Source organism: Plecotus auritus (genome assembly GCF_963455305.1).
Source record: "Plecotus auritus genome assembly, chromosome: 6".
NCBI classification, from domain to species: domain Eukaryota; kingdom Metazoa; phylum Chordata; class Mammalia; order Chiroptera; family Vespertilionidae; genus Plecotus; species Plecotus auritus.
This window is the reverse complement of record NC_137773.1, coordinates 154,043,599-154,067,944: the sequence shown is the minus strand read 5'-3', so window position 1 is coordinate 154,067,944 and position 24,346 is coordinate 154,043,599. Positions and strand designations below refer to the sequence as shown.

At 48.7% G+C, this 24,346-nt stretch overlaps 1 protein-coding gene across 1 annotated transcript in view; it reads left to right on the top strand.

Annotated features, from left to right (window-relative positions):
• RFTN1 (raftlin, lipid raft linker 1) overlaps positions 1 to 24,346 on the top strand; it is a 159,191-nt gene that overhangs the window by 100,580 nt on the left and 34,265 nt on the right. Inside the window, exons 5-7 of the mRNA XM_080673448.1 lie at positions 4,112 to 4,409; positions 12,791 to 12,994; positions 21,237 to 21,352. Of these exons, the coding sequence (XP_080529574.1) occupies positions 4,112 to 4,409; positions 12,791 to 12,994; positions 21,237 to 21,352 (618 nt within the window). The remainder of the gene's footprint in view (positions 1 to 4,111; positions 4,410 to 12,790; positions 12,995 to 21,236; positions 21,353 to 24,346) is intronic.

The window sequence follows — 24,346 nt, the reverse complement described above, 5'->3', positions numbered from 1 at the left end:
TACATTATGGAGAGTGATCTGCTTTACTTAAAGTCTTTGGAAAGTAGATGTTAATCACAGCTGAAAAATACCTTCACAGCAACATCTAGACTAGTGTTGACCAAACAATTAGTCACCCTAATTTAGCCAAGTTGACACATGAAATTAACCATGACACCTTCTTCATTGGATTCAGACGAAATTGGATTACACTATCTCTGACCCTTGACCTATACCATCTAATATGACCTGTGGGTATCCCAATTCCCACTGATACGTCAGCAGGAGCCTTTTCTGCTCCTTTTTCTATGTTACATTAGCTTTCATTTTTACTAAACCCACCCCGTGTCTCATTTCTCCCTGACTGGTTTCACCCTGACTGATATATGTACTCTACAACACAAGTAAGGGTACCAGACTGGTATATATGTACACTTACCATTTGCAACATGGTATTCATTTTGAAAGTAAAGTGGCAAACAGTATGTTCTAGATTTTCTGGGACTATCCAAATAGTCTGTTGTTATTTTTAATGAAAATGATGCTTCAGCCCTGACCAGTTTGGCTCAGTGGATAGAACGTCAGCCTGCGGACTGAAGAGACCCAGGTTCGATTCCGGTCAAGGGCATGTACCTTGGTTGCGGGCACATCCCCAGTGGGGGGGCAAGAGGCAGCTGATTGATGTTTCTCTCTCATCGATGTTTATAACTCTCTGTCCCTCTCCCTTCCTCTCTGTAAAAAATCAATAAAATATATTAAAAAATATATTTAAAAAAAAGAAAATGATGCTTCAAATACATACCCAAAGGTGATTATTTTTTACAATGCATTGAGACTTTGTATAAAAATAATTTTTTTAAATCTTTTTCCACATCATGAGATTTCTGATTTTAGGTTTAGAAAATACAGTTACCATCAAATTTGTTCTTACTCATTATAGAGCAATTGAATGAAGTCTTGGATCCATCAAAAGTAGTATTATTTAATATTTGGTGCCTACACCAGCAATGATCACTCCCTTAAATTTTGTGGGTGGGGTGCTTACGAAATGCAGCAGAAATGAGAAGACGGTGGGTAAGAGTGTATTTCAGTTTAAAATAGTATCTAGCTGGGCATCTTGGCACAGGTTGGATTATATAAAATAGAACGAGTGGTATTGTTGAAGGAGCTTCAGGATGGATTTAGGATATCCAGAGTCGTACCTGAGCATTACCTGTGATTAGTCCTGTGCTGGTTGACCAATTTCCTCTTCTGTAAGGTATTATTTGAGGCCTAGGATAATGCATGTTAACGTTCTGAGTAGAAGTTGTACAGTGTTAACAGTTGTTAACAGTTGTTTTAAGAAGCCACAGTTGTTAGGGAAATTTTGTGGGGAATTTCATAACCCAGGTGACATGGGTATTTATGATTTGATCTTCCACGCTGATTTGACTCTGTGCTTGTGAAGACCTGGTGTAGCTTGAAGTAACAGTGGTGTCCAACACCAGCTGTTGAGCACCTAAATAAAGTGATCTCAGATATAAGAAGAATGGGAGAGGGATTCCCGAAACATGGGGGATAAGTCTGGCAGGATGTGGTAAGTGTATGCATGGGATTCGAGAAAGGGAAGAGCTAAGGAAGATGCCAGTTTGAAGAGATGAGGTCTTTGGTGGATCCTGTGAGCTGTGATCACCAGCCGTGTATGTCTAAACCCCAGAGAAAAATTAGGGCTGTGGAGTTCAAATTTGGGAATAATTAACATATGCCTAGTAGTTAAACCCAGGAGGTCACCTGGTGGAGTGGTAAGAGCTGGTGGCTGGGAATGAATCCTGCTAAACACTACCTAATCCTCACCATTATCGTGCACATGAGCCTTGCTCAGGAACAGTTATGAATGAACAAATGAGTGAATGAGTGAATGGGAAACAAACATGGCTCAGTGACAAACAGTCACATGACTTTCGGAGAAAGAGAAAAGGAGGTGCCTGTACTAGAGTAAGGTAGAAACCAGAAGTGTCAAAGCCCCCACGGTCTAGCCAAACGGTGGTCTTTATAAAACCTAAATGCAGTTTTCCTGGTTAAGAAGGACTACTCACCCTTTCTGGTAAACAGTTGGGCAGCCTGTGTCAAGCCTTGGTTAAGTTAATATCCCTTAACCCAAGCATGTCAAACTTGTGGCCCACAGGCCGCATGCCTCGTTTATTTGGCCCGTGTTAGCCTTTGAGTTTGACATGCTTACCTTAACCCATTAATTCCACTTCCAGGAATCCACCCAAAGAAAGTACATAGCGCTGCAGACAAAGATTTATGTAGAGAAAGGAAAGAAAAGATTTATGTAGAAAGATGGTTCATATTCCTGAGATATGAACTTCCCTGGAAGGCTTGGGTTGGGATGTTTTCTAAAGTTTTGATACTGTGTACAACTATAGTTCAGGATACAGAATGTTCGTTAATGTTTAAGATAGAAGGTGAGCAAAGAAATCTTGTTATTTGCTCTCATACCCTCCACTGTTCTCTGCTCTTGGAGTTCCCTTACCGGGAAAGTTGGGGATATTCTGGCCTGCAGGATGAAGTGAGAGCCTTTGTTGGCATCCATGATATGGCCCTTGTGATTTCCAGTTCAACCTCATTTCGGGCCATTCCTGGCTTCTCATGTCATGTTCCAGAAATATTTTGAGAAGTTTCTTGAATACATCAGGATGTTGTACACCACCAAGCCTTTGCCCATGGTAATCCTTCCTTCTCTCTATCTAGTGAACTCCTAGTCATCCTTCAAATAAAACAATTTATGTAAAGTGCCTAATGCAGTCAGTGCCTGGCACATAGTAGGTCTACAGTAAGTGGTAATTACTACTATTGCTATTGTTGTATCCAGCACAGGCTAGACTTTATAGAAAAGACTGGACTGCGTGTTTGCATCTGCCCTAAATTGTTTTCTAGAATGTGTGGTATTGAACTAAAATGACCTTCTGCTTAAAGTTAGGGTGGTTCATCCAAGGACAGCTTTCAAGGCATGCTCCTCCCTAAGAGAGAAAAACTCCATGCTGGTATTTCTTACTAATTCTCAAATAGAGATGATCGCTGCAGAGGTCTCAGGATTTTCTGAGGTCATCTACTTAGGGATTGGTGACTAGGACTTAACACAATTTGGAGGTCTCTACCTCCTGATTTATTTGAGCATCCTTGTCCAGAAAGTCCCCTAAAGTTCATCTTCTAGTTTTGGCTGGCTCTTGCTTGATTTTATTAGGCTATTACTTTTATGGTTTGTTTTGTTTTGTTTTTCACTTATGACTACTATGTTCAATTGTCTGGGGGAATTTTTCAGGGAGAGGAGAGTTCAAATGCCACAATACTCTTATGTGGCCATTAGGCCCCCACTTATGGTGCCCAGAAAGTGAGAAGGAACTTACCCATTACCTGGACTGGATGGTGTGGACCATGGCCTGCAGAATCAGACATCTGCCTGAGCAGCACCTGTGGGCCTGGCATGGTCTCCGGCTTCTCCAGCTTCACCGGGGACCAGCAGCACCCCCAAGCAGGTGTCCCCTCTTGTGGGAACGTGGGATTCTGCTCTCCCACAGTGGTGATTCTCCCCATCTCTGCCCTTCGCTGCCAAAACAATTGTTTAAAAGAGGAAGCTCTTTGGGTCATAAAATGTCATCAGGTAGTTAGTATGTACTTATGTAGGCATACTGTATTATACAGTAGCCTGGTTGGCAGGAAGTAGGTGATTCATCAGAAAAAAAAAAAAGATGAAAAAATAAACTCTTACCAAATGAACTTCCTCTTTCAAACTCTCTTTGTTTCAGCTCATCCTTTTTAGGCCCTTTCCTAGCCTCTTAGAAAATTAAAATAAAATAAAGTAAAGTAAAATAAAGTAAAATAAATAAATAAATAAATAAATAAATAAATAAATAGTACAGTGTTTCAAAGACAGGTCATCCCAGCTCTTCGCAGCTCAGTGCTGTGTTTTCCCATGGTTAGAAAAAACAAGGCCCCCAGTCAGGCCAGGGCTGGGCTGCATGTACTGCCTGGACACGGTGCCTCTGCCAGCTCCCTGGGTTTCATGTTGAGGCGTTTTGGATGTTTCTTGTGTCCCCCATTGGTAGAGCATTCCATTCACGTGGTTCTCTTCATTTTGTTTGCCTCACAGGTCCAGGAGGCTGCCAGTCGGGGCCTGAAATTCATAAGTGTCATCCCTCAGTACCACTGCCCTGTGAACTCTGCAGGCAGCAGCCCCCCAGTGGGGGGTGGGGACAGGAAGAACCCAGGTGCTCCAGCACGGGCGGATGGAAGCCCAGAGCCAAACCAGGGCCCAGGAGGGGAGACACCCATCACCAACAAACAGCCCAGCTTGCCTTTGGAAGCGGGGGACGGTGCAGACTTTTCCAAGACTCTGGATGGACCGGATGGGGACCTGTCCGAAGTGCCTGGGGAACCACCCTCGGGAAGTAAGTATGTTGGCACAGGGACTATTGGCCCGAGGGAAGAGAGGCCAACAGCTTCTCAGGAATCCCCATGGCATTTTACGAAAAAGGAATGGAATGAGTATGTAGAGAGCGCCATCCATCAAACAGGAGAAAGTTTATAAAGTGCTTTTCTGGGCCTCTGGACTTCCGGGGGGAGCAGAACCACACGAAATTGACTCGCAGTTGCTCCAAAATGGCACGTTTGAAGTGGATTCTCACACCTGAGTTATTTCACCCACATGCTTTTGCACTGCCCTTGAGTTATCCCCTGTAACACAGGAAGTGCTAAAGTGCCGGCACCCATGCAAAGCAGAGGCTCCATTTTGGGTTCACTTATTTTAAATATCTGCCTAAAGAAAGAAATCAAGAAAGCCAGTTGAGGACACATTGTGCGCGAAATTGGGGACTCAACTCACTAGGCTGGAAACAACCAGCTTTCAGGGAGTTGTGTGGACAGATAGGCACCATGCAGAGAACACTTGGCCAATATGTGAATCCTCTTAATCACATAATAACGGCCATTAGAGCATGCACTTTTGGTTGGGGATTTCAAATAACAACACAACAATGTAGAAGCCGACATGTTTTACTACTTCCTGTGTACCAGGCCCTGTGCCAGTAAACATTTTATATGACTGATCTCTTAATTCTCCCGATAGCTCCAGGATGTGGGTGAGCTCTCGTATGGCCCATTTTACAGCAGAGTAAACTGAGGTTGAGAGAGTAAATCTTTGTCCAGGCTGGCTATTGGCAGGTCTGGCATGTGAACCCAGGCAGGCCTAGCCATCATCCCAATTCACCTCTCTACTTGGTCTTTCCTGTGTAATATCCTAATAGACTCACAAGATTTATTGGGGCCCTCAGTTTATAGGCAGTAATATTTCTCTTCGTTTCCTCCCAATTCCCTTTCCTCTTCTTTCTCCAGGAAACCTAGCATCTAGCCATTTCCTGAGAGCCAGGTACTTATATGAGCTGGGTGGCCTCTGCCAGTCTTTGGAAGGTGAATCAGTAACAAGACTGACAGGAGGCGACCCCAAGCCTTAGGAGGCCTTTCTCTTTCGCCTTTCTGGATCATCTCCCTGGTTAATGTTATTATTTATTTACTAATTCTTGAAATAAGCCGTAAATAAATGATGAAGAGTGGTTCGTGCTTTGAGAATAGAAAAGAAGGTGAAGTGTGTGGGGTTTTTTTTGTTATGCCAGTACTTCCTGAAAAGAACACTGTGGGATGGTTCATTCTGGGGACTTATTTGCCAAGTTGATTTAGAGGGAGAGAGATTGGCGCTGCCTCAGTTCTTGGATGTATTAGGATTTCTGTTTATTCGAGGCCCAGATCCCTATTAGGTACTGCAGTAGAGCTCTTCGTCTGTGGGATTTTTCACAGTTTGAGGTAGACTTCTGCTCCTTCCAGAGTAGCTGAGAGCACATTGAGACCCTGTGTATGCCTCTTAATGAATGTTCAAGTCTTATTCCAGAAACCTCCATCCGCTCATTGCTGATGGGCTGGGTGTGTGCACGCTGAGAAGGAAGACGGGCCCCTTGGAGCCCTTCTCTACAATCCAGGAGCTTGAGGGGGGGGCGGGTGAGGGGCAGGAGTTGTGGAGAGGCAGGTGGCACCGTGGTTAGGAACCTGGGGTCTGTTTCCATGCCAGACCGCTACCTTCTAGCTAGGCAGTCTTAGCCAACATACCCTTCTGTGCCTCTGTGTCTTACTCTGGAAAATAGGGATAGAACAGTAGTTCATCGATGGAAGGTTAAATGACATGCATATTTGAAACACTTGCCACTGCTTAACTCCTAAGTGTGAGCTGTTAGTATTGGGGTACAGGTTTCTCTGAATGGAACCCTGGCTTTGAGAAAGGAGGCAATTAATACTGAGGTTCCCCTCAGGAGTTTTCAGATATTTCCTGTTCCAGAATCCACCTTTCCCCAAGATTTTTTCCAGACGTCCTGCCTTCTGTGTTTGACCCCAGGGAGAGTTCACTGGGGCGGTTTATCCCAGGATCCACCTCTCCCCAGGTGGGCCTCCTGCTGCCCTGTGACTGTTCACCTTCCTTACCTAAAGACTCCCCCGTCACAGAACACCCAGAGACCCCTGAACACCAGCATGTCCTGGCCTGTGTGTCATCTCCTCAGGTCCCTATTCTCCACTAGAAAACTAGTTCCTGCCAGGGAATACGGGTTCATGTGTGTCTGGATGTGGTCAACAAAACAGTGGAAGGGAATGTTAGCTGTGTAGGGTGTTACAGCACCTCCCCCCATCTCACTACGTGGGCACCTGTCTGTCTATTGCAGGCGTCCTCAAACTACATGCGGCCCACTGAGGACATTTATCCGGCCCGCTGGGTGCCGCTGCCTGTCCTGCTTAGCAGCCGACTCGTCCCGGGCCCGCAGTGCGCTTAGGAATTTGTTCATAGTTTTTTTTAAAACTATAGTCTAGCCCTCCAACTGTCTGACAGTGAACTGGCCCCCTGTTTAAAAAGTTTGAGGATCCCTGGTCTATTGTCTAGACATGAGGCTGGCTCTTATCTCTCTGCTCAGGAGGCCACAGGTCCTGAAATGTAGACAGCTCACTGTCATCCTTTTCCTCTCTTTGTGGAATAAATGAGTCTTTGTGTTTTTTTCAGCAGTGAATGAACACACAGGGGTTACTAGTGCCTGTGCATGGCCTTGTGGTGGATAGACAGACAACAGTCACAATGGTGATGACCCTCTAAGTGGTCTCAGTTCTTCCTGTGTTTCCTCTTGATGGCACCTCATGACAGCTTTATGACAGAAGATGACTGTTATTGTGCCCATTTCACAGATGAGGAAAGTCGCCTTCCATGCCTGCATAGCGTTAAATTTTATCTCAGCTTCAGCAGTCGGCCTGCTTGAAGGCCAGATGTCCAGAGACCCTGTCCGCATTGGTCATGGCCTTCATCTCACCGCAGCCTCTCTCCCAATCTTCGTCCTGGGAACTCTTTTCCTTGCACCACCCCCAAACGCCCCCATAAGCTTCCCCTCTCTGCTGCTTGCTCAGCTTTCAGCTTGCCTTCCTCTCAGGGCCCCCTAAGGAGGGTGAAGTGTTTTTACTCCTCCTCCTGCCAGGTGGGCTTAAATAGGCAATCACAGCAAGACAATTAAAAGAAGTCCCGAGGGAGTCTCCCTCCTTCCCCCTCTTTCTCCTCAGTTAATTTATTTCCTTTATAGGAGGCCTAGGGGAGCCAGTCTAGGCCGGGGCTGCTCAGATAGGGCTTGCCGGCGAATTCTCCATCAGAAACAGAGCTGGTTGCCCCCTCCTCACGCCCACGGGCTCCAGGGAACAGCGGCTCTGGTCCAGAGGTTACGCCATGTGCCCACTCGGCCCCCTCGGAGGCCATCATGTGGTTTTCTTCCTGCTCATTGACTTTTATTTCCTGGTCCGGGGGAATTTCCTGTTGGTTTGATGGCCTCGTTGTGCAGAGATCACCTGAGCTGGCGTAGGGACAGCCCCATGCCTGGCTGCTCCAGGACGCTTCCCCTTTCCCCGCTCACACTCCCCCGCCCCAGGCAGCTCTGCTCAGAAGAGCGGGGCCAGGCCCCCTGTGAGGCATCTCTGTCCATAGGGAGCTTGTGTTCTTCCTTTGTAACAAGCAGGCCAGGTGGGAAGGCCAGTGCAGGGAAAGGTTAGGAAGGTGTCGCCAATGTCCACCTGCCACTTCTCTCCTGGCCTCCAGCGTCCCTGCCTTGTCCTTCCCTCAGTATCTCTGTTGCTGCAACTTCAGTCACAGAAGCAAGGAGGCCGGACAGGTTCGTGCAAATTGAAACTGTTCTCGCTGTCACTGAAATAATACAATGTCTTCCAAGCATTGCCCTTCTCACCCTGTGCCCACTCAAATGCTTACAATGCCAGGCAGAAACCTGGGCCAGGGCTCTCCATGGCACTGCTCGGCTGCGGGGATTGTAGTCCGCAGGACTCCTTGGCGGGCAGCTCATTGTGAGAGGAGAGAGAGGAGGTACTCTGCTGAGTCTGGCTTTTCTGATACGTGGCCCCTCCCTTCCCTGTGCCCCCAGGATAGTTCTACCCCGTGGTCCTGCCCCCCCACACCCACATCTGCCACCTGCCACCATCTTTCTGGCCTTTCACTCAGCCCATTAGCAAACAGCTATTGAGCTCCCACCCGCAGTCCTCAGCTCCCGCCTTCTGTGCACTGATGACATTAGCCTCTTGTTAGATTTGGGAAACAGCCCAGGCTTGGGGTTTGAAAGGCTCTTGGCTTTGCCACTTACCAGCTTGTGATTTCTGGGGGATCCACTTAAGGTTTCTGGGCACAGAACCAATGGAGACTGGGAGAGTCACATGAGATGGTGAAGGCGAAAGGCCTTGTCAATACAGTGTGTGTGCGTGTGGCTGCAGTGGCTTATCCTTACCAGTGGGTTCCCGGGGCGTGCTGTGTATGCAGTGGTGCCCACACTGTGCCCTGGCACACAGAGGTGCCTGCTGTTAGTGCCCGAGCCTGATCAAAGCCTGAAGCAGCCTTTTCCCAGGTTGAGGAATCTGGACAGGCCCAAGGTCCCCTGCCCTTTCTTCCCACCTTGGTGCCCGCAGCCCTGCCTTCCCACTACAAACCTTTCGGCTTAGCTCCCCTGCCCATGATCTCAGCAGACCTTAGCCCCCACTCAGTCCAGCTACCAGGCCAAGTCTGACTCCCACTTGTTTCTTCCCATCCAGCTAACTCACCAGCCTCCTCCTCCTCGCAGTCTAGCCCTCGGAGCCCCGTGCCTTAAGCCAGGCTCTGAGCTCTCTCTTCCCTCCAGCCTGGAGGACTCCTGGAGCACCAGCTGGCCCCGCTGCTGCCTGCAAGTCACCGCCTCTCTGGGGCCTTGCCTGCAGACAGGCTGCAGACTTCCACCGCATACCTAAGGTCCCACTGCCTGCTGCAGGCCTCAGACCTGGACATCTGCCTCCTTCCTCCCTTCTCCCCGGGTGCTCAGCAAGGCCCGAGTGGGCTGCTATCAGACTGGCAGCACCCAGTGAGCCCACACCCCCTCGCCCTCCCCCAGCTTCCCGCATTATCTGGCTTAGGTCAATCAGCAGACACATGTCATCACCTGTCATATTACAGGGACACTCCTGGTCACAGAGGATCGGAACGGCACAAGGGGGAAAGAGAAAGACGACAAGATAGAAATACAACACAGTCTTTGTTTTTTTTAAATATGTTTTTATTGATTTTTAGAGAGGAAGGAAGAGAGAGAGAGAGAGAGAGGAGCATCGATGAGATGAGAAAGGAATATCATGGAGCGGCTGCCTTCCGCATGCCCCTAGTGGGGATTGAGCCCCACAACCCAGGCATGTGCCCTGACGGAGAATCAAAACAGTGATTTCTTGGTTCCTGGGTTGAAGCTCAACCACTGAGCCACGCCAGCCAGGCACAGTAAGACAGTCTTGATGCTTCTTCAGTGTTCTGCCTGGCCCGGTCTTCAGCCATTCTCAGAACATTCTCAGAAACAATGCCTTCCCCCTCCCTCCTCTGGGACTTTCTGTCCAATGTCTGGAAAAGTCTTCCAGCTGGGGTCATGTGTGAGTCACAGAGCAGCTGAGAAACTTTAAACAAACTTGGGGCTTCTTTCTGGACTCCCTGGTGCCTGCTCATGTGAGGATGTGTTTCAGAGAATCAGAATATTAAAACATCAAAAAGGACGTCATTCAGGGACAGTTTCTCTTGGCTGGTTTCCACGTGAGTAGAGAGAGGATTGTGGCAAAGGAGACAGAGGGACGGAGTTTACCACAGGGTTATGCATCTGAAATCAGGTTTCTCCCAATATTTCATTTCTACGAATGCTTTGGAGGCTCTTGATTCCAACAGCATTTCCTTTCCTTCCTGACAAATGTATTTCTGTCTCTGGCCTCGGTCCTCCACACTGGGGAGGGTCCAGATGGGAAGATGGGGGCCCTGTTACCACTGCACCATGTGTGATAGGTCCTACCTTCCCTTCACACCACCACACACTCTCACTTCTCACTTTGGCCTTCCCCTTTTTCTGTTCTGTTTCGCATTGGGGAAAGTTGTGTTTCTGTCTTGCCGTGTGTGGGGCATCCTGTGTGATCGGGTGTTGTCATATAGTTTTGGATTTTGGCCACGTCCAAATTCCCCACTCACTTCTCCCATGTAAAGGCTGGAATTTCTCTTTAATTCATATGTATTCGCGCTTGACGATAGCTTTCTCAGCCTCTGCCTGCAGTTGTCCCCTAGAATGGCCTCAAGTTCCAGGAATCTGGATGGGCCCAGGCTCAGCATGCCCAGAATGAATACCTCAAGGGTGGCTCTCAGTCCCTGAGGATCAAGGCCCTGGCTGGTTTGCCCCTTGGTAAGGCAACCTGAGGTGTGTTCTCTAGAGCAACTCAGGGGAACTGAACCTGTATGATCCGAATGGTAACCCTTGAGTTAATGCACCCTTCGTCGGCTCTCATCTCTTCCCCTATTTCCCACCCCTACCCTCTCACTCTGTTTCCTGGGGTCACTTCCCAAATAACCAATTGCACCCAAAGGCTTAGCAGGCTCTGCTTTTGAAGAAATCCACATGAAGTTAAGGATGCATTGGAGCATTGCTTAGCCTCTTGCTTTGTAGCTTTGGCTCTTACTTAAACCCCTGGCACCTCGGGCTGGGAAATGCCTGATTATCTAGTTCATATCCTGTCCCACCCCCAGCCCCAGCGCATTGCTTGGGTCCCCTCCGTGACAAATCTTGCTTTGCATGACCCGATCCCTCAAGTGTGTGTTTGAAGATCACGAAATAGTGTAGTGGTTGCCAGTTTTGTCCACCAAGACCTACTTTCTCCTGTGAAAGCCTTCACTGGCTGGGACAGCTTCCCGAGTCAGGCGAGCAGGCTGAGAAAGGTAATTTGGGGTGGGGACAGTGAAGAGGCCAGGGGTGCTTGTTTGAAATCCAGGTGGCCGCTTGTGAAGATGGGCACTTTCCTTTCCTAATTGGTCCCAGCCAATGGATAGCAGGAAATGACCCCCCCACACACACACTCACCCCTGGATCTTAACTCTTGCTGATGACAAAGGCTCATGGCCCAGCATTACTCCCCAGAGATCTCTGCTGATGCTGGCTTGGATGGGGCTGTGAAAAGACTTCCTTTGTCCAGAATACAATTCCTATGTGAGATAATTTTAGATGCTACACGGATGGACATATTTGGCGTTAATGTGCCTCATCGTTCCCTCCTGTTTATAGCAAGTGGTAGTTGTTTCCCTTATGATCTGGAAGCAGAGTTTCCTTTTACGCTGCATTTATTTGAATAAAGGAAAGTGAGTCTGTTTATTTGGCTAGAGCAAAAACTATGAAATACTGACAGGTCAGCGACAGCGTCTCAGAGCGTGGGTATAGGCCAGGTGTCTCCTGCGGGGAGCATGAGGGTGACATTTGTCTTTTTTGCTAATGTTTATGGCCTTTAAAATATTTCTTTGAAAGAAGGGCAGGGATTTTCTTATTGAAACAAATTTTTGGAAACCAATGCATATGCCTGAGTAGCCTGTGAAAGCAGGGTTTTTTAATCTGGGTGAACCCTGATTGCTTGACTAAATGAGAAACACAAAAATAGACCTTCGGACCTAGATGGAAATTCCAGGTACTCGCTGTGGAGGCCAGTACTGCTCACTCGTGGCCTGCGGCACGTACGGCAGGCGCGGGTCAGCTGCCGCGTGGTGGTGACTATTGATTTTTGAAAAGCCAGGCTATAAAGGAGGGAACAGGAAGTTCAGCGCCCCCCTGCCAATGTCTGCCTGCCTGGCTGAGCAGACCTTCCACTCCAGGCAGGAACCCTCATTTACGGGAACGTATTTATTTTTACATATCAATGATGTATTTTTGATGTGCTTGATTAAGTATTATGGGCTCAGCCCCAGGAAACACCACTGCAGTTTATAAATAGCGAGTTGAGGGGTGGACAAGGTTCCTGGAATTACGGCAGTATTTTTGCTTTTATGTGCCTGTGTACATTGATGACTGTTTTTTGTTTTTTTTTCAAACCAGCTCTTGCCCAAGTATGTCTGCTTTTTCTTTCAAAACACCTTTGTATGAATTTCTCAGACTCTCTACTCTGTCCTTCTCTCAAACACCTAACTGCACAAATGAATAATTCCAGGTAACATTATATGCCTGATTCAAAACTTAAGTCTCCACTTGAAGTTCATGAGGCCATGTCACTTTCAGGGCACTCTTAACTCACTGCTTGGAATCGGGTTTTATTGTCTGGCAACAGCGCTCCCTCGCCGAGATTTTACCTCTGATGTCATTTCTCAGGCTCCTGAGAGATTCCACTAGACCCAATGAGGTAGCTCTGATCACTGTCTAAACTCTTGTCTCCCCACCCCCTTTACAAATCCCAACAGAAATGGAGATCTTCACCCTTTTCAACAAACCGAAGAGCCATCAGGAGTGCAGGCAATACTATACGGTCTCCATTCCTCTCCGGGTCTCCACGAACGGCCAGGCAGTGAGCGGTTTGGATGCCAACTGGCTGGAGCACATGAGCGACCACTTCCGGAAAGGCGGCGTGCTGGTGAATGCCATCTTCTACCTTGGCCTGGTCAATGGTATGGAACCCACAGCCCTCGGGTGGCCCTGGTGAACTCTGCTTCTCATTCTTGTCCTCTTAGCCCCGTGGTCGGCAAACTGCGTCTCGCGAGCCACATGCGGCTCTTTGGCCCCTTGAGTGTGGCTCTTCCACAAAATACCACGGCCTGGGCGAGTCTATTTTGAAGAAGTGGCGTTAGAAGTTTAAGTTTAAAAAATTTGGCTCTCAAAAGAAATTTCAATCGTTGTACTGTTGATATTTGGCTCTGTTGACTAATGAGTTTGCCGACCACTGTGACTTAGCCCATCTTCAGAGCCTCCTTCGCTCAGAAAACTCTGCAGCTGATAAATGCGCTACATTTGATTTCTCATGAACACGCCTTGAGGCGTTTTCCATAAAGCCCACCACCTATGTCTCTCTCTAAACCTCGCCAGGGGTTAGCCAGGTCTCTTCTAAAATGCCAGAGACAGAGGCGTGATTCTGTTTCACCGGTGGTGGTCTCCATCTGTGTTGCTTTTCAAGGCTTTGAAAAAGATTTTTTCCCCCGGTTTTGTTAATTGCCCCCTGGGATCATGCCTCTCCGGAAGTGTGAATTGTTTGTAGACACTCTTACAGTTTGAAGTAGCAGTAGCAGCACCTCGGAATTAGCAGCAGAGACGTGCGCTGAACAGCCTGGTTCCTGCAAGCTCCGTGGGGACACGCGCTGTTCCCGGGTCTCGTGGCACCCGGACTCCCTCCCCAATGATGGGTTATCTCTGGTGGTTGTTGCGTGGGGTGGCAACGTTGCTGGTGTCAGCTTTTCGAAGGCAGAGAGCAAGTCTGCCCAACCTGGGGAAATGTGTCAAGCAATTAGGAGGGTTTTTGGGGTTAACACAAAGGCTAGTTGAGTCACTAGGGTGCATCCAAGCTGGGAGGCAACTGGGGAGTGGGGCCAACAAGCCCGCCGCTGTGGATCCTGAGGGCTGCCAGTCAGCAGGACTCCCAGGTAAGTGAAATGTTGTACAGAATTTGTTAATCCCAGCAAAACGTGTGTGTGTAGTGGGGGAGGCGGGGGGGGGGGGAGGGGGAGGGACCGGGGCACCAACAGTGCAGCATCTGGGTTGTTGAGTCGTTTTCTCTCTAAGAGTTAGCAAAGTCAGGAATGGAGTTGGATTTTACATTATTTGCCATGTCAGCAAACACACACAGAAGAGACATCAGTCTTCATTCTGGATGTACCTTCTATATGTCATCCAAAGCCTTAAAACACTATAGCACAGACAGGTCTCAACTTTGGACTCCATCCCTTGTTACTATAGAAATATCAATAGCTAAGTTAATGTGATAGCATAGTAGCAGCAGGCATCGGATGGTAGAGTGGTCAGAGCCACCTGTGCGGTGGGTGAATGACAGAAGAAAGGTAGGTGACTGGTTCATTATGAACACATCCCGAGCAGCGCTGTCCCAATAGAACTTCGTGCCATGATGGGAAAATTCTATTTCTATTTCTGTGCTGTCCAGTATGGTAGCCACGCATGGCTAATGACCAGTTGAAATATGGCTAGGAGGGCTGAGAAATTGAATTTTAGAATTTCATTTTCATTTGTTTAAATTTCAATGACTGTCCGGCCAGTGTGGTTAACCCAGGAACCAAGAGGTCGCCGGTTCAGTTCCCAGTCAGGGCACATGCCCGGTTTGTGGCTTGATCCCCAGTGGGGGGCGATGAATTATGTTCCTCTCTCATCAGTGTTTCTATCTCTCTAGCCCTTTCTCTTCCTCTCTCTCTCTCTACAAAAATAAAAAATAAAAAAAATCAATACATTTCAAGGACTGTATGTGGCTAGTGGCTAGTGTATTGGACAGTACAGTGCTAGTGTATCCATTGCATGGATATAACTAAGGAAGAGTCCGTTCGGTTCTCTGGCAGCAAGGTCGGTAACCTCCCTGTATACAAGGCGGCTTTCCATGGTGCTTGCAACGTCCCCTGAAGCTAGAGAATGTCACCATCTGTTCTGAGATGCACCATAAAACATCAGTGGCATCGGCTTGGAGGCAGTGTTCACAGCCCTGATTCATCAGCACTTGGGAGAACTCTTCACTTCCTGCTTCCTGCAGGGACATCCCAACTCCCATCTTGGATTGTGGTCACATCAGCTCCTTTATCTCCTCTGGGTGCTCCCGGAGGCTCGCTGTGCATAGTTTTGCGTTTCTGCTTGGGAAAAACTGATGATTAGTTGTGCTCACATCTTAAAGTCGCAGGGAGGCACCGAAGGTGGCAGCTACACCGGTAATCTCCCCCTTAGGTGTACTGGGGAGTCAAAAGAGACGTTTTTCTCTTTGGCCTTACTGCCCGCACACGTCAGGGGCAAGCTGAACCCAAGAGGTCACCTTGAAAGTTCTCAGTGCCATTCATTGTCTCTCTGGCCATTGTGGCTTTGGCAGTAGAGGCTGAGTCTCCTCCACTCCTCCTCACCCCACTCTTCAACCTTGCGTCCAGCCGCACAGACTTTTCTTCCGATTTGACTCGGGTGTTTGAAATGCTGTTCTCTCCCCTGTTGGCATTAGCTGCATTCAATTTAGTCTTCCTGCCTGGAAGACACAAGGTGAAATTCCCCCTGGCAAGCGCAGCTGTGAGAGCCTGCACCGAGCCCGTGGCATCTCCACAGCTGGGCTGCCCGGAGCCCGCGCCATCACATCTCTGTCGCAGGGACGGCTGCAAAATTCTCAGAATAGGATTCATTTAAGCCCTCTCAACATTCAAACCCGATTCCACCCTGTGTGTTTTTGGCAGGAGGGAGAGTGTGACTTGGGAATAATGCTCAGTGGGTTAGGGCGTGTCTGCTCTGGAAAAGCCCAAGGTTTCCGTTGGCCAGGGATGAAATATGCATATGTTCTTTTCCCAGAATTGAAAAAAAAAAAGCAAGTATTCATAATTAGAAAAGGAACCTGTTTCTAAGAAGACAATTAGTGTCCTTACAAATAGAGCTGGAAGCACATCTTTAAGCTGTTTGCCATCTGGAAAAGCACCCGTCTTACTCCTGCATGGGTCTTTGTACTCCAAATTATTTTCCAGAGTCAGAGAACTCACGAGAACTTTGCCCCATAAACAAGGCGATGTTTCAGCCTGAATTACGCAGTTAAGATTCCAGCTTCTGTTTTCGAGGCTCTGCTGTCCAGGACATGGAAGGACTCACATGGTCCTCAGATTTGGGCTTCTGTTCGTGGTGGCCAGGGCTCCTGTCCTCAGAATGATCAGGTGTCCTGGGCTGGGAGGCTGCGCCCTTAGGCCCTGGCCATCGAAGGCCCAGGTGAAAGCAAAGCGTGATGATGCTGACGGCCGGTATGGAGCTGGTACTCTGTGCTGTTGCTACTCTAAGCAGTTCAAACATAGCAACTCATTGATTCCCCACAAGCCGGGGAAGGAGGCACAGTTGTTATCCCTGCATTATAGCTGTGGACACGGAGGCACAGAGTGATTAGGTCATTGCCCAGGCAAGGAGGTGGCAGGGAGAAAGAAGGGTGTGGGTAGGGGAAGGGACATGAGGAGGAGAGAGGAGAGGTGGCCGTGTTGGTGAGAAGTTGAGGTAGCCCTTGGGGAGGATGGGGAACTCCGGGGTCACCCTCAGGGAAATAGCGAGACCTGGGTGGCCAGCCAGCAGTGTGGATGGATCCCCGGGCTGGTCAGACAGCAGAGCAGACAGGCACATAGAAACACTCCAGCCAGTGGGACAAAGGCCAGAATCGACGCTTCTAGAGGGTGGAAGAGGGGGGGAGGAGACCCTCTGCTGAGCTTGCTGTGATGAGGAGTTGGCAGGCACTAGGAGTCAGGCCAGGGTGAGATGGAGCTGGCTGCCCACCATCTGAAGACCCACCCAGGAACCTGATTTCTCACCAAGGGCATCCAGGCCAGCAGAATCCCTGCTGCCATCGTGGCCACTGAGGCTGCTGCTGCCACCACCAGCTCCCCTTGCCCTGCCCAGGCCCTCCCTCTGTCCCCTGGCCCTATCCTTGCTCTGCATTTCTGTCATTCTACCCTCACCCTGTCCCCTCTTTGCTCTCCACTTGTCCCCATCTCACCCTGTCCTCACTTTTCTCTCCTTGACCTGTGCTGGCCCTCCCCACCCCTGACCATGACCCTGACCCTGCCCTCACCTCTCCTGGCCCCACACTCCTTCCCCCTCTGGCAGTATCGCCTTTCCCCAGCCCATATTCAGATGTCTTCCGTGGTCTCAGACATGGCCTTGGCAGTGAGTTGTCCAAACCAGAATGCAGGCCAATGACATGTACTGCCCGTGGTGACCACGCCCTCACTGCTCTTCCACTTACTTAGAAGAGTCGTTCTGCACGACCCTGACTGCTTGACATGAACCTGGCCTCTTCTCCTGCACAGTGTCCTGCTTTGTGGGCTTGTCCGGCCAGTGCCTCACGGGACATTCATCTTACCTATCTCTCTCACCTTCTCTAGCCTCTCTTTCCCATTAAGTGGAATTCAGTTCCAAGATCTTGATAAATTAAGCACTTCTGACAGCAAACGATTGTCTTTTGGGGCCCTCTAAGTCCAAGTATCCTTTGGTATTTATACCACCTTTTTTTGACGCCTAGCATAACCTACATGCCTTTATATTTGCAAAGTATACATGTAAAAGACATGCACATATTTTGAGTTAAATACATGTAGAGACGTATATTTTATACAGACATACTTTCAAACCCTCAGGCAGGTCCTGTGTGCCCTGTTCATCTTAGGAGGATCAAAGAGCTAGGGGTGGAGGGACTGGAAAGGGAGGGAGAGTGAGGTCGTTCTAGCTGCTTCTAGTAGCCCCTCCCTTGGAACGCGGCCATCTCCAAGAACCTTTGGCCTGGTGGTTCCAGGCATGGCTTCTCTGTCTCGAGGAGCCAATTAATAATGTAGGTTTCACTTATAGCATGAAGTGCATTTTCTCTTGGACCATAGCACATCCTTAAGTGAACACTGTATTGCAGTAGAGCACATGTATAGAAAACTGTGCCGATCATAAGGATATAGCTCAGTGGATTTTCACAAGGTGATCAACCCGTGTAACTGGCTCAGTGCGAAGCCATGAACTGTGCCTGGCCGGGTGCCTCACACACAAAGGCAATGACTCAGAGCACGTCTTCCTCGGTCAGTTCAATGGCACTGGACTTGCAGGCTAACCCTTACTGTAACTGAAGAGGAGCCTAGGTTATTCACTGCTTCAATGCAGGAAGGAAGGCCGAGAACAGCAGCGAGGGCTGGAGAAACAGGGACATGCAGCTGGCTTGCTTTTTTGTTGTCAGCACATCAGCTGCAGTGTGATTGGGAAGCAACGTGGCACCATCAGCCGGGATTGGTTGATCCATAAGTACATGCAGTGGGGTTAGAGGGCGGTATGACAACATGTGCAGTTACGGTCCTGCAGCAGGTGCGTGCCATTCCTGGAACCGAGGTGGTACCACGAGCACCATGCAGAGCCTGATCGGGAGAAGGGCTTTCAGAGAGCCAAGGAAATCTGTCACGCCAGCTGCCCCAGTGTGGACAATTTAGTCCAATCTAGCTGCTTAAAAGGAGCACAATAACATTTTTTTCTAGACCACATACATGGACCACTTGTCATGGTGTGTGCATTTCCTGCCAGATGTTGGTGAAGAATAGCACCTCGGGTGAGCCTGCAGGTTAGCTTGCTGGACGGAGTGTTAATGTGTCAGAGGCTACAGGGGAAGAGCCGCTGCCTCATAGAATTTACCTCTTGGGATAATAGAGCAAATCTCCTTTCCCCACTTCCTTCTTGTAAATCATAAGCTTGGAGTGTTAAGGTGGCCTTTTGCCAAAAGACCAGCATCAAATATTTATACAGGACAAGGGCGAATGGCTCTCCGTGCACAGTAGGGGAGCTGCTTTACTTTTATAAAAAATGCAGTGATAATGGAGTGTTTTCCAGAGATGGAGGGCGAACTAACCTTTTGCATTGGGAGCCTTCAATCCAAGATAGAGCTATTTATACCCAGTGCGGAGGCTGAGCTAGAGGGCAATGAGGAGGTGGGGGTGGGCACGGCCGTCAAAACAGGGGACTGTTTAAAAGCCCAGCTGTCTGCTCTCTGTGGTTCATTGACTTTTTTGCTGTTACAGATGACCAAATTGTGACAGCCACTCTGAGCTTGCTTCGGAGTTAAGTAGGTGAATCAGCACTCTGGATTGGAGATAGCGGAGCAGCGGGCTAAGAGGTGGGAAGGCAGATGCTGGATGAGGAGGCGGGGAGATAAGGGCCTGGCTTGTTCCTACTTCATGCCCCCAAGTGCCGCTGTACCTCTCTCCAATGACCGCATGGCCCTTCTCCCAGCCCAGGCCTGCGTACCTCTCCCCACTGACTGCCCGGCCCTCCTCCCAGGCCTGCAATGGAGAGGAAGGGGCAGCCAGGCAGGGGTGGGAAAGGAAGTCTGGACTGGCTACAGCATCTTCTTCCCCCTCTGGACCTCCACTCGGCAGCACTGTGCCGTTGGCAGGCTAAACACCCGTTGTTTGGATCAAGTTGGACCAAGTTGGGCACTTGACTATGTAAAGTACATGGTAGGCACCTTGTAGGGCTTGGAAGTTTTCCTTTGAGGACATCTGTAGGTAGAGATTTTGGAAATTGGATAGAACATATTTTTGTAGAAGCCTCAAGGGATTTGTGCTGTGTGGATATAATCCCAGAGGAATCATGGATCATCTTCTGGTCTCAAGCAGCAGGGGCTCCAGCTGGGCCCAACTTTCAAGATGAGCTAGACTGTGGTCCATGCTTGTCCTGGACCCCAAAATTCTTGAAGTTCAGCTGAAGAGAAGCTCTGTTCTTCCCTGGTCACCTTTGCAAAATGTCTCTTAGGAAGGCATTGGACAAACATAAGGGGAAGTTTTTTAGCAGAGCAGACGAAATTCCTAAAGGCGGTCGATAACAGATTCTCAGGATAGGAAACAAATAAAAACTGGAGCTTGGTATGGATTAACCCCAGGGATCTTACTTGAAATGAAGCCCATGATCAAGGTGCTGGCAAATTTGGTTTCTGGTGAGACCTCTCTTCCTGACCTGTAGACAGCTAGCTCCTTCTCTGTGTCCTCATATGGCCCTTCCTCTGTGCAAGGACCGGGGAAGGGGGTCTGGTGTCCCACTTCTTATAAGTACATCAGACCTGACAGATTAGGGCCCACCCTTATGACCTCAATGATTTCCCTAAAGGACCTATCTCCAAATACAGTCACTTTAGAGGTTAGAGTTTCAACATAGGATTTGGGCTGGGGTGTGGGGGCCCAAGTCAGTCCACAGCAGTCTGACTGAGCAGTGATTTGTAGAGTAGAATCCAGGGACCAGGAGGGAGTCTCTGTCCTCCACCACATTTCACAGATGAGAGACCAAGTCCCTCAAAGGGATCACATTACTTATCTTGATAAAGCATGGACCCAAGCCACCTGCTTCTAAGTCCAGTCCTCTTTCCCACAGTCTCTGATCTAAATGAATCTAGGGCATTAGGAGCCATTCAAAAAAAACCCCCCAAAAAACAGAAAGCTCCTCCCTTACTGTCTTCGGCAGGGGTAGAGACCCTGCTGTGATTTTCTTTATACCCTCGTTGCCCAAAACAGTCTTGAATCATGCTATTTGTGTAGCGTACATTTGTTGAATTGTACAGAACCCAGAACTTGGCACGTTGACTAAAGCAATGCCCAGGGAGATGTTTTCAGTGATAAATCATTTGGGAAAACTCCCCTCCCCCAAATTCTGCCTGTTGACAAGAGCTGCCTAAAGAGTAGTTTGTATGGCAGCCCACATCCTGGGAACTTCCAAGAATCAGCGCAACTAGCATGCATCTGACAAGCTCAGATCTGGGGTGTCATATCTATCCCCGCTTTAAAAAAACACACGTATCTCACCTAAATATAGGTTTCTTCTAAAAACTGTCTCTAAATGGCTATGTTTTGCCCTGAGTAAGTTCTCCCCAGTGCATCCTGACATTGGAGCGTGGAAAGGAAGGTAAACGCGTGAAATCAGATGGTGATTGCTAACAATGAAATTTGGGCTCATAAAATCAAGGATATTATTCAAAACTGCGAGGTAAATTAGTCTCATTCATTCTGATGGGGCTAGACTCGATGGCGGTGTGTGCCTCCTTTAATTAACATGCTGAAAAGATGTTCTGATTGGGATTATTAATGAATGCAGTGAAAATCTTTGCTGCTTGTAAGGCTTCTGCCACAGACGGTTTCCAGAACCACCACCACCCTTTTTTTCTTTTCTTTTTTTTTCCCCCAACAGATTCCTTACACAGCTTGACAGATGGAGTATTCATCTTTGAAGCTGTTTCCACAGAAGATAGCAAAACCATGCCGGGCTATGATGCTATTGTTGTCGAACAATGGACGGTCCTGGAAGTAAGTGTGGGGTTGGCAGGGGCACTGCTTTTGTTCAGACGGTGATGGTTTTATTCGCTTGCTGGGTCTGCCCGTGGCTGCCGCTCAGCTGTGGCTTTCCTCTGAAAGGCCGTTTGACCTGGTGGACCCCGCAAGGACCCCTTTTTGTCTTTTCATGGTCCTCCTTTATCACGTTGGGGGATGGGCCCCGTGGTTCCCTTTCTGAGGAAAAGCACATTACGTGTCTCGGACCCTTCAGTGGGAAAAGACTCCTCTGTCATTGATTTGCATATAAGTGGAAACTCTAAGGGACATAAATGAGGCAAACACGCAGTTGGTGGCCTCCGTACTACTGATAAAAGCAGCATCCTCATGGGCGCTCCATCTGTCAGGCATCCTGGGAGGAAGGTGGTGCACAAGTGCCCCTTTAACCTTCACAGTGAGCTTACCAGGTAGGTTCCGTCATTGCAGATGAGGAAACGGAGGCACAGAGGTTGGGTCCTGGTCGTAACATAACTCATCAAGTGCTAAAGGGTGTCTTTAGGAAATGTTGACCCCCTGAGGCAACCACATTGCAGTGGGCAGAGGAGTCCTGGAGCCACGTTTTTCTGGGGCTTTGGAAGAGCTGGTTTGTTTCTGAGACTTTCTGGTATAATCTTTGGAGGCACTTCTCCAACTATGGAAGCATGGACATTTTAGGCTCCGCTCTTGTCCACCCAGCAAATGGGATGTATAAGGAGAAGCTGTTTGAACACAGAGGGCTGGCTCCTGGATGCCCTCGGCAGGCCCTGGGAGAGCACAGAGATGGTGTCGCTCTGAGGGGCCCCCGTAAACCCTGCTCTCTGTGCCTGAGACAGATGTGGGTGCAGCTCCTTGTGAGGGGTGATGGCACATGCTCTCCACACCCGGGTGTCCTGGGGAAGGGACTCCCTCACCTGAGTGTTGGGGTGGGGCACCCCAAGGGCACTGTTACTCAGCCTTTAAGCCTGCAGCAGTGAAGTCGGGAGCAGTGATAGGAACAGAGTACAGAGAAAAACTGTACTAATCAGAAACAGGAATTCCAAAATCCCAGGGCCTGTTAGGGTCGGGCAAGGAGTTCTGAGAGCACATGTAGTGAGGAAAGTGAGGAATCAGATCATGACCTGGTTTGGGATCAGGCTCCCTGTCGCTTCCGCCTGACCTTGGTCCCAGTGGGCCCCAAACTGAAAGTGGGGTGCAAAGGAAGCGAGGCCCAGTTTAAAATGCACAGTCCAGCCAGGGCAGGTCACATCCCCTCTCGGGACCTTACCCTTCCTCCACTACAAGATGGGGCAGTGCAGTTCACCCAGCCCACCACACGTGGTAGAGTGAAGGCTCCAGGTGGTGGTAAAATATGAAATAGCAGGGGTAGCCGTTGAGGCTCTTGACCCCATTAAAACAGTCTCAACACTCAGTTTGCTCTTGAACACTTGGTTATAACAGCAGGCCATGCATGCCTGCACCCACACCAGATACATGTGCAGAAGCGATTGGCAGGCCATAGGGATGGATGTCCAATCTAGTTGTCTACCCATAAAAATGGCTGTGAAGGGAGGGCATTGTTGTTTTCTCAAGAAAAATGACTTGAGCCAGCCTGTGTGTCTCAGTGGTTGATGTCGACCTATGAATCAGAAGGTCACCGTTTGATGCCCCGGTTAGGGCACATGCCTGAGATGAGGGCTCGATTCCCTGTGGGGCGTGCAGGAGGTAGCCAATCAACGATTCTTTCTCATCATTGATGTTTCTCTCTCTCCCTCTCCCTCTCTGAAGTCAATGTAAATATATTTTTTAAAAAGAAAGATGACTTGATAGCAGTGATCTAAAACCATTTAAGAAAGTGGTTCTCAAAGGGTGGCCCCAGGACCAGCAGCATCAGCACCACCCAAAGTAATTACAAATGCACATTTTTTGGCCTCCACTTGGACCTGCTGAGTCAGAAACTCTGGGGTTGGGTCCCAGGGATCTGTGTTTTCATAGTCGTTCCCGGGCGGGGCGGGGGCAGGGGGAGTGTTCTGATGCACAGTCTTTAAGAACCAGTGTTTAAAAGACAGTAGGGGTGTGACATTCCCCAGGTGTCTATGGCGAAAGAAGTGATGAACAGAGTTCCCCAATGATTTATCTTCTTTAGCCTTTGAAACTGTCTGTGTCCTTGATGGGTAACTGCAATGAATGCATACTGCATAAAATGTTTGTGGGAGGGAGATATAAATAAGGACATTTGTCTTTTTAATTTGAAGAGGTCAAACTGTTGGGTTAAGAAGTTTAGATCAGAAAAGATTAACATTTATTCAGAAACTTTTCTTGGAATTGCAGATGGGTTTTCATTAGATTTGTCCATTTTATTTCTTTCTCAGATGTTTGAACTTTTCCCTCTTGACCTCTTACATGTTTGTGCATTAATCTATTTGGTGGTATTAGTTTTGGGTCTTGTGGTTGTCCCCTGTCCCCACCCCTGCCAACACACACACACACACACACACACACACACACACACACAGTCACTCACTCCAGGAATGTTTTGGCTTTTCCCCCAAGACGCTTTGGAATGAACCAGGATTTTAAAGACCTGTGATAAGCCCAGTGGTGAGCATTGGCTTACAAAACCATTTCTGTGGTTTCCCGACTCCATATTCAGTGACAAAAATTCAGTCAGGTTGGTAGTTTGAAATTGGCCACGATGGAAGTCTTCCACCATGGAAATTGGCCAATGCTAGAAATTAGGGTCTTCTTTTCCTCCCTGGGGAGCCCGTTGTAATTGTTTACCAGCACACCACTGGGTGGGCCTTTATTTTATCACATTTCAAATGATACGGTACAGGTGTGGCTGGCATCCAGCTGGGCAGAAACAGATTTTCTGAATTTCATGACCAGTGGATTGATGGCTTTGATGTTGTTCATCAGTTTTCCCTGCTCAAGTCTTCAGACTTGCTCTTCCCTCTGGTGTCTGTGGAGCACCCGGAAGTTGCCCACAGTGGAAGGAGACAGCTGTCCTGTTTA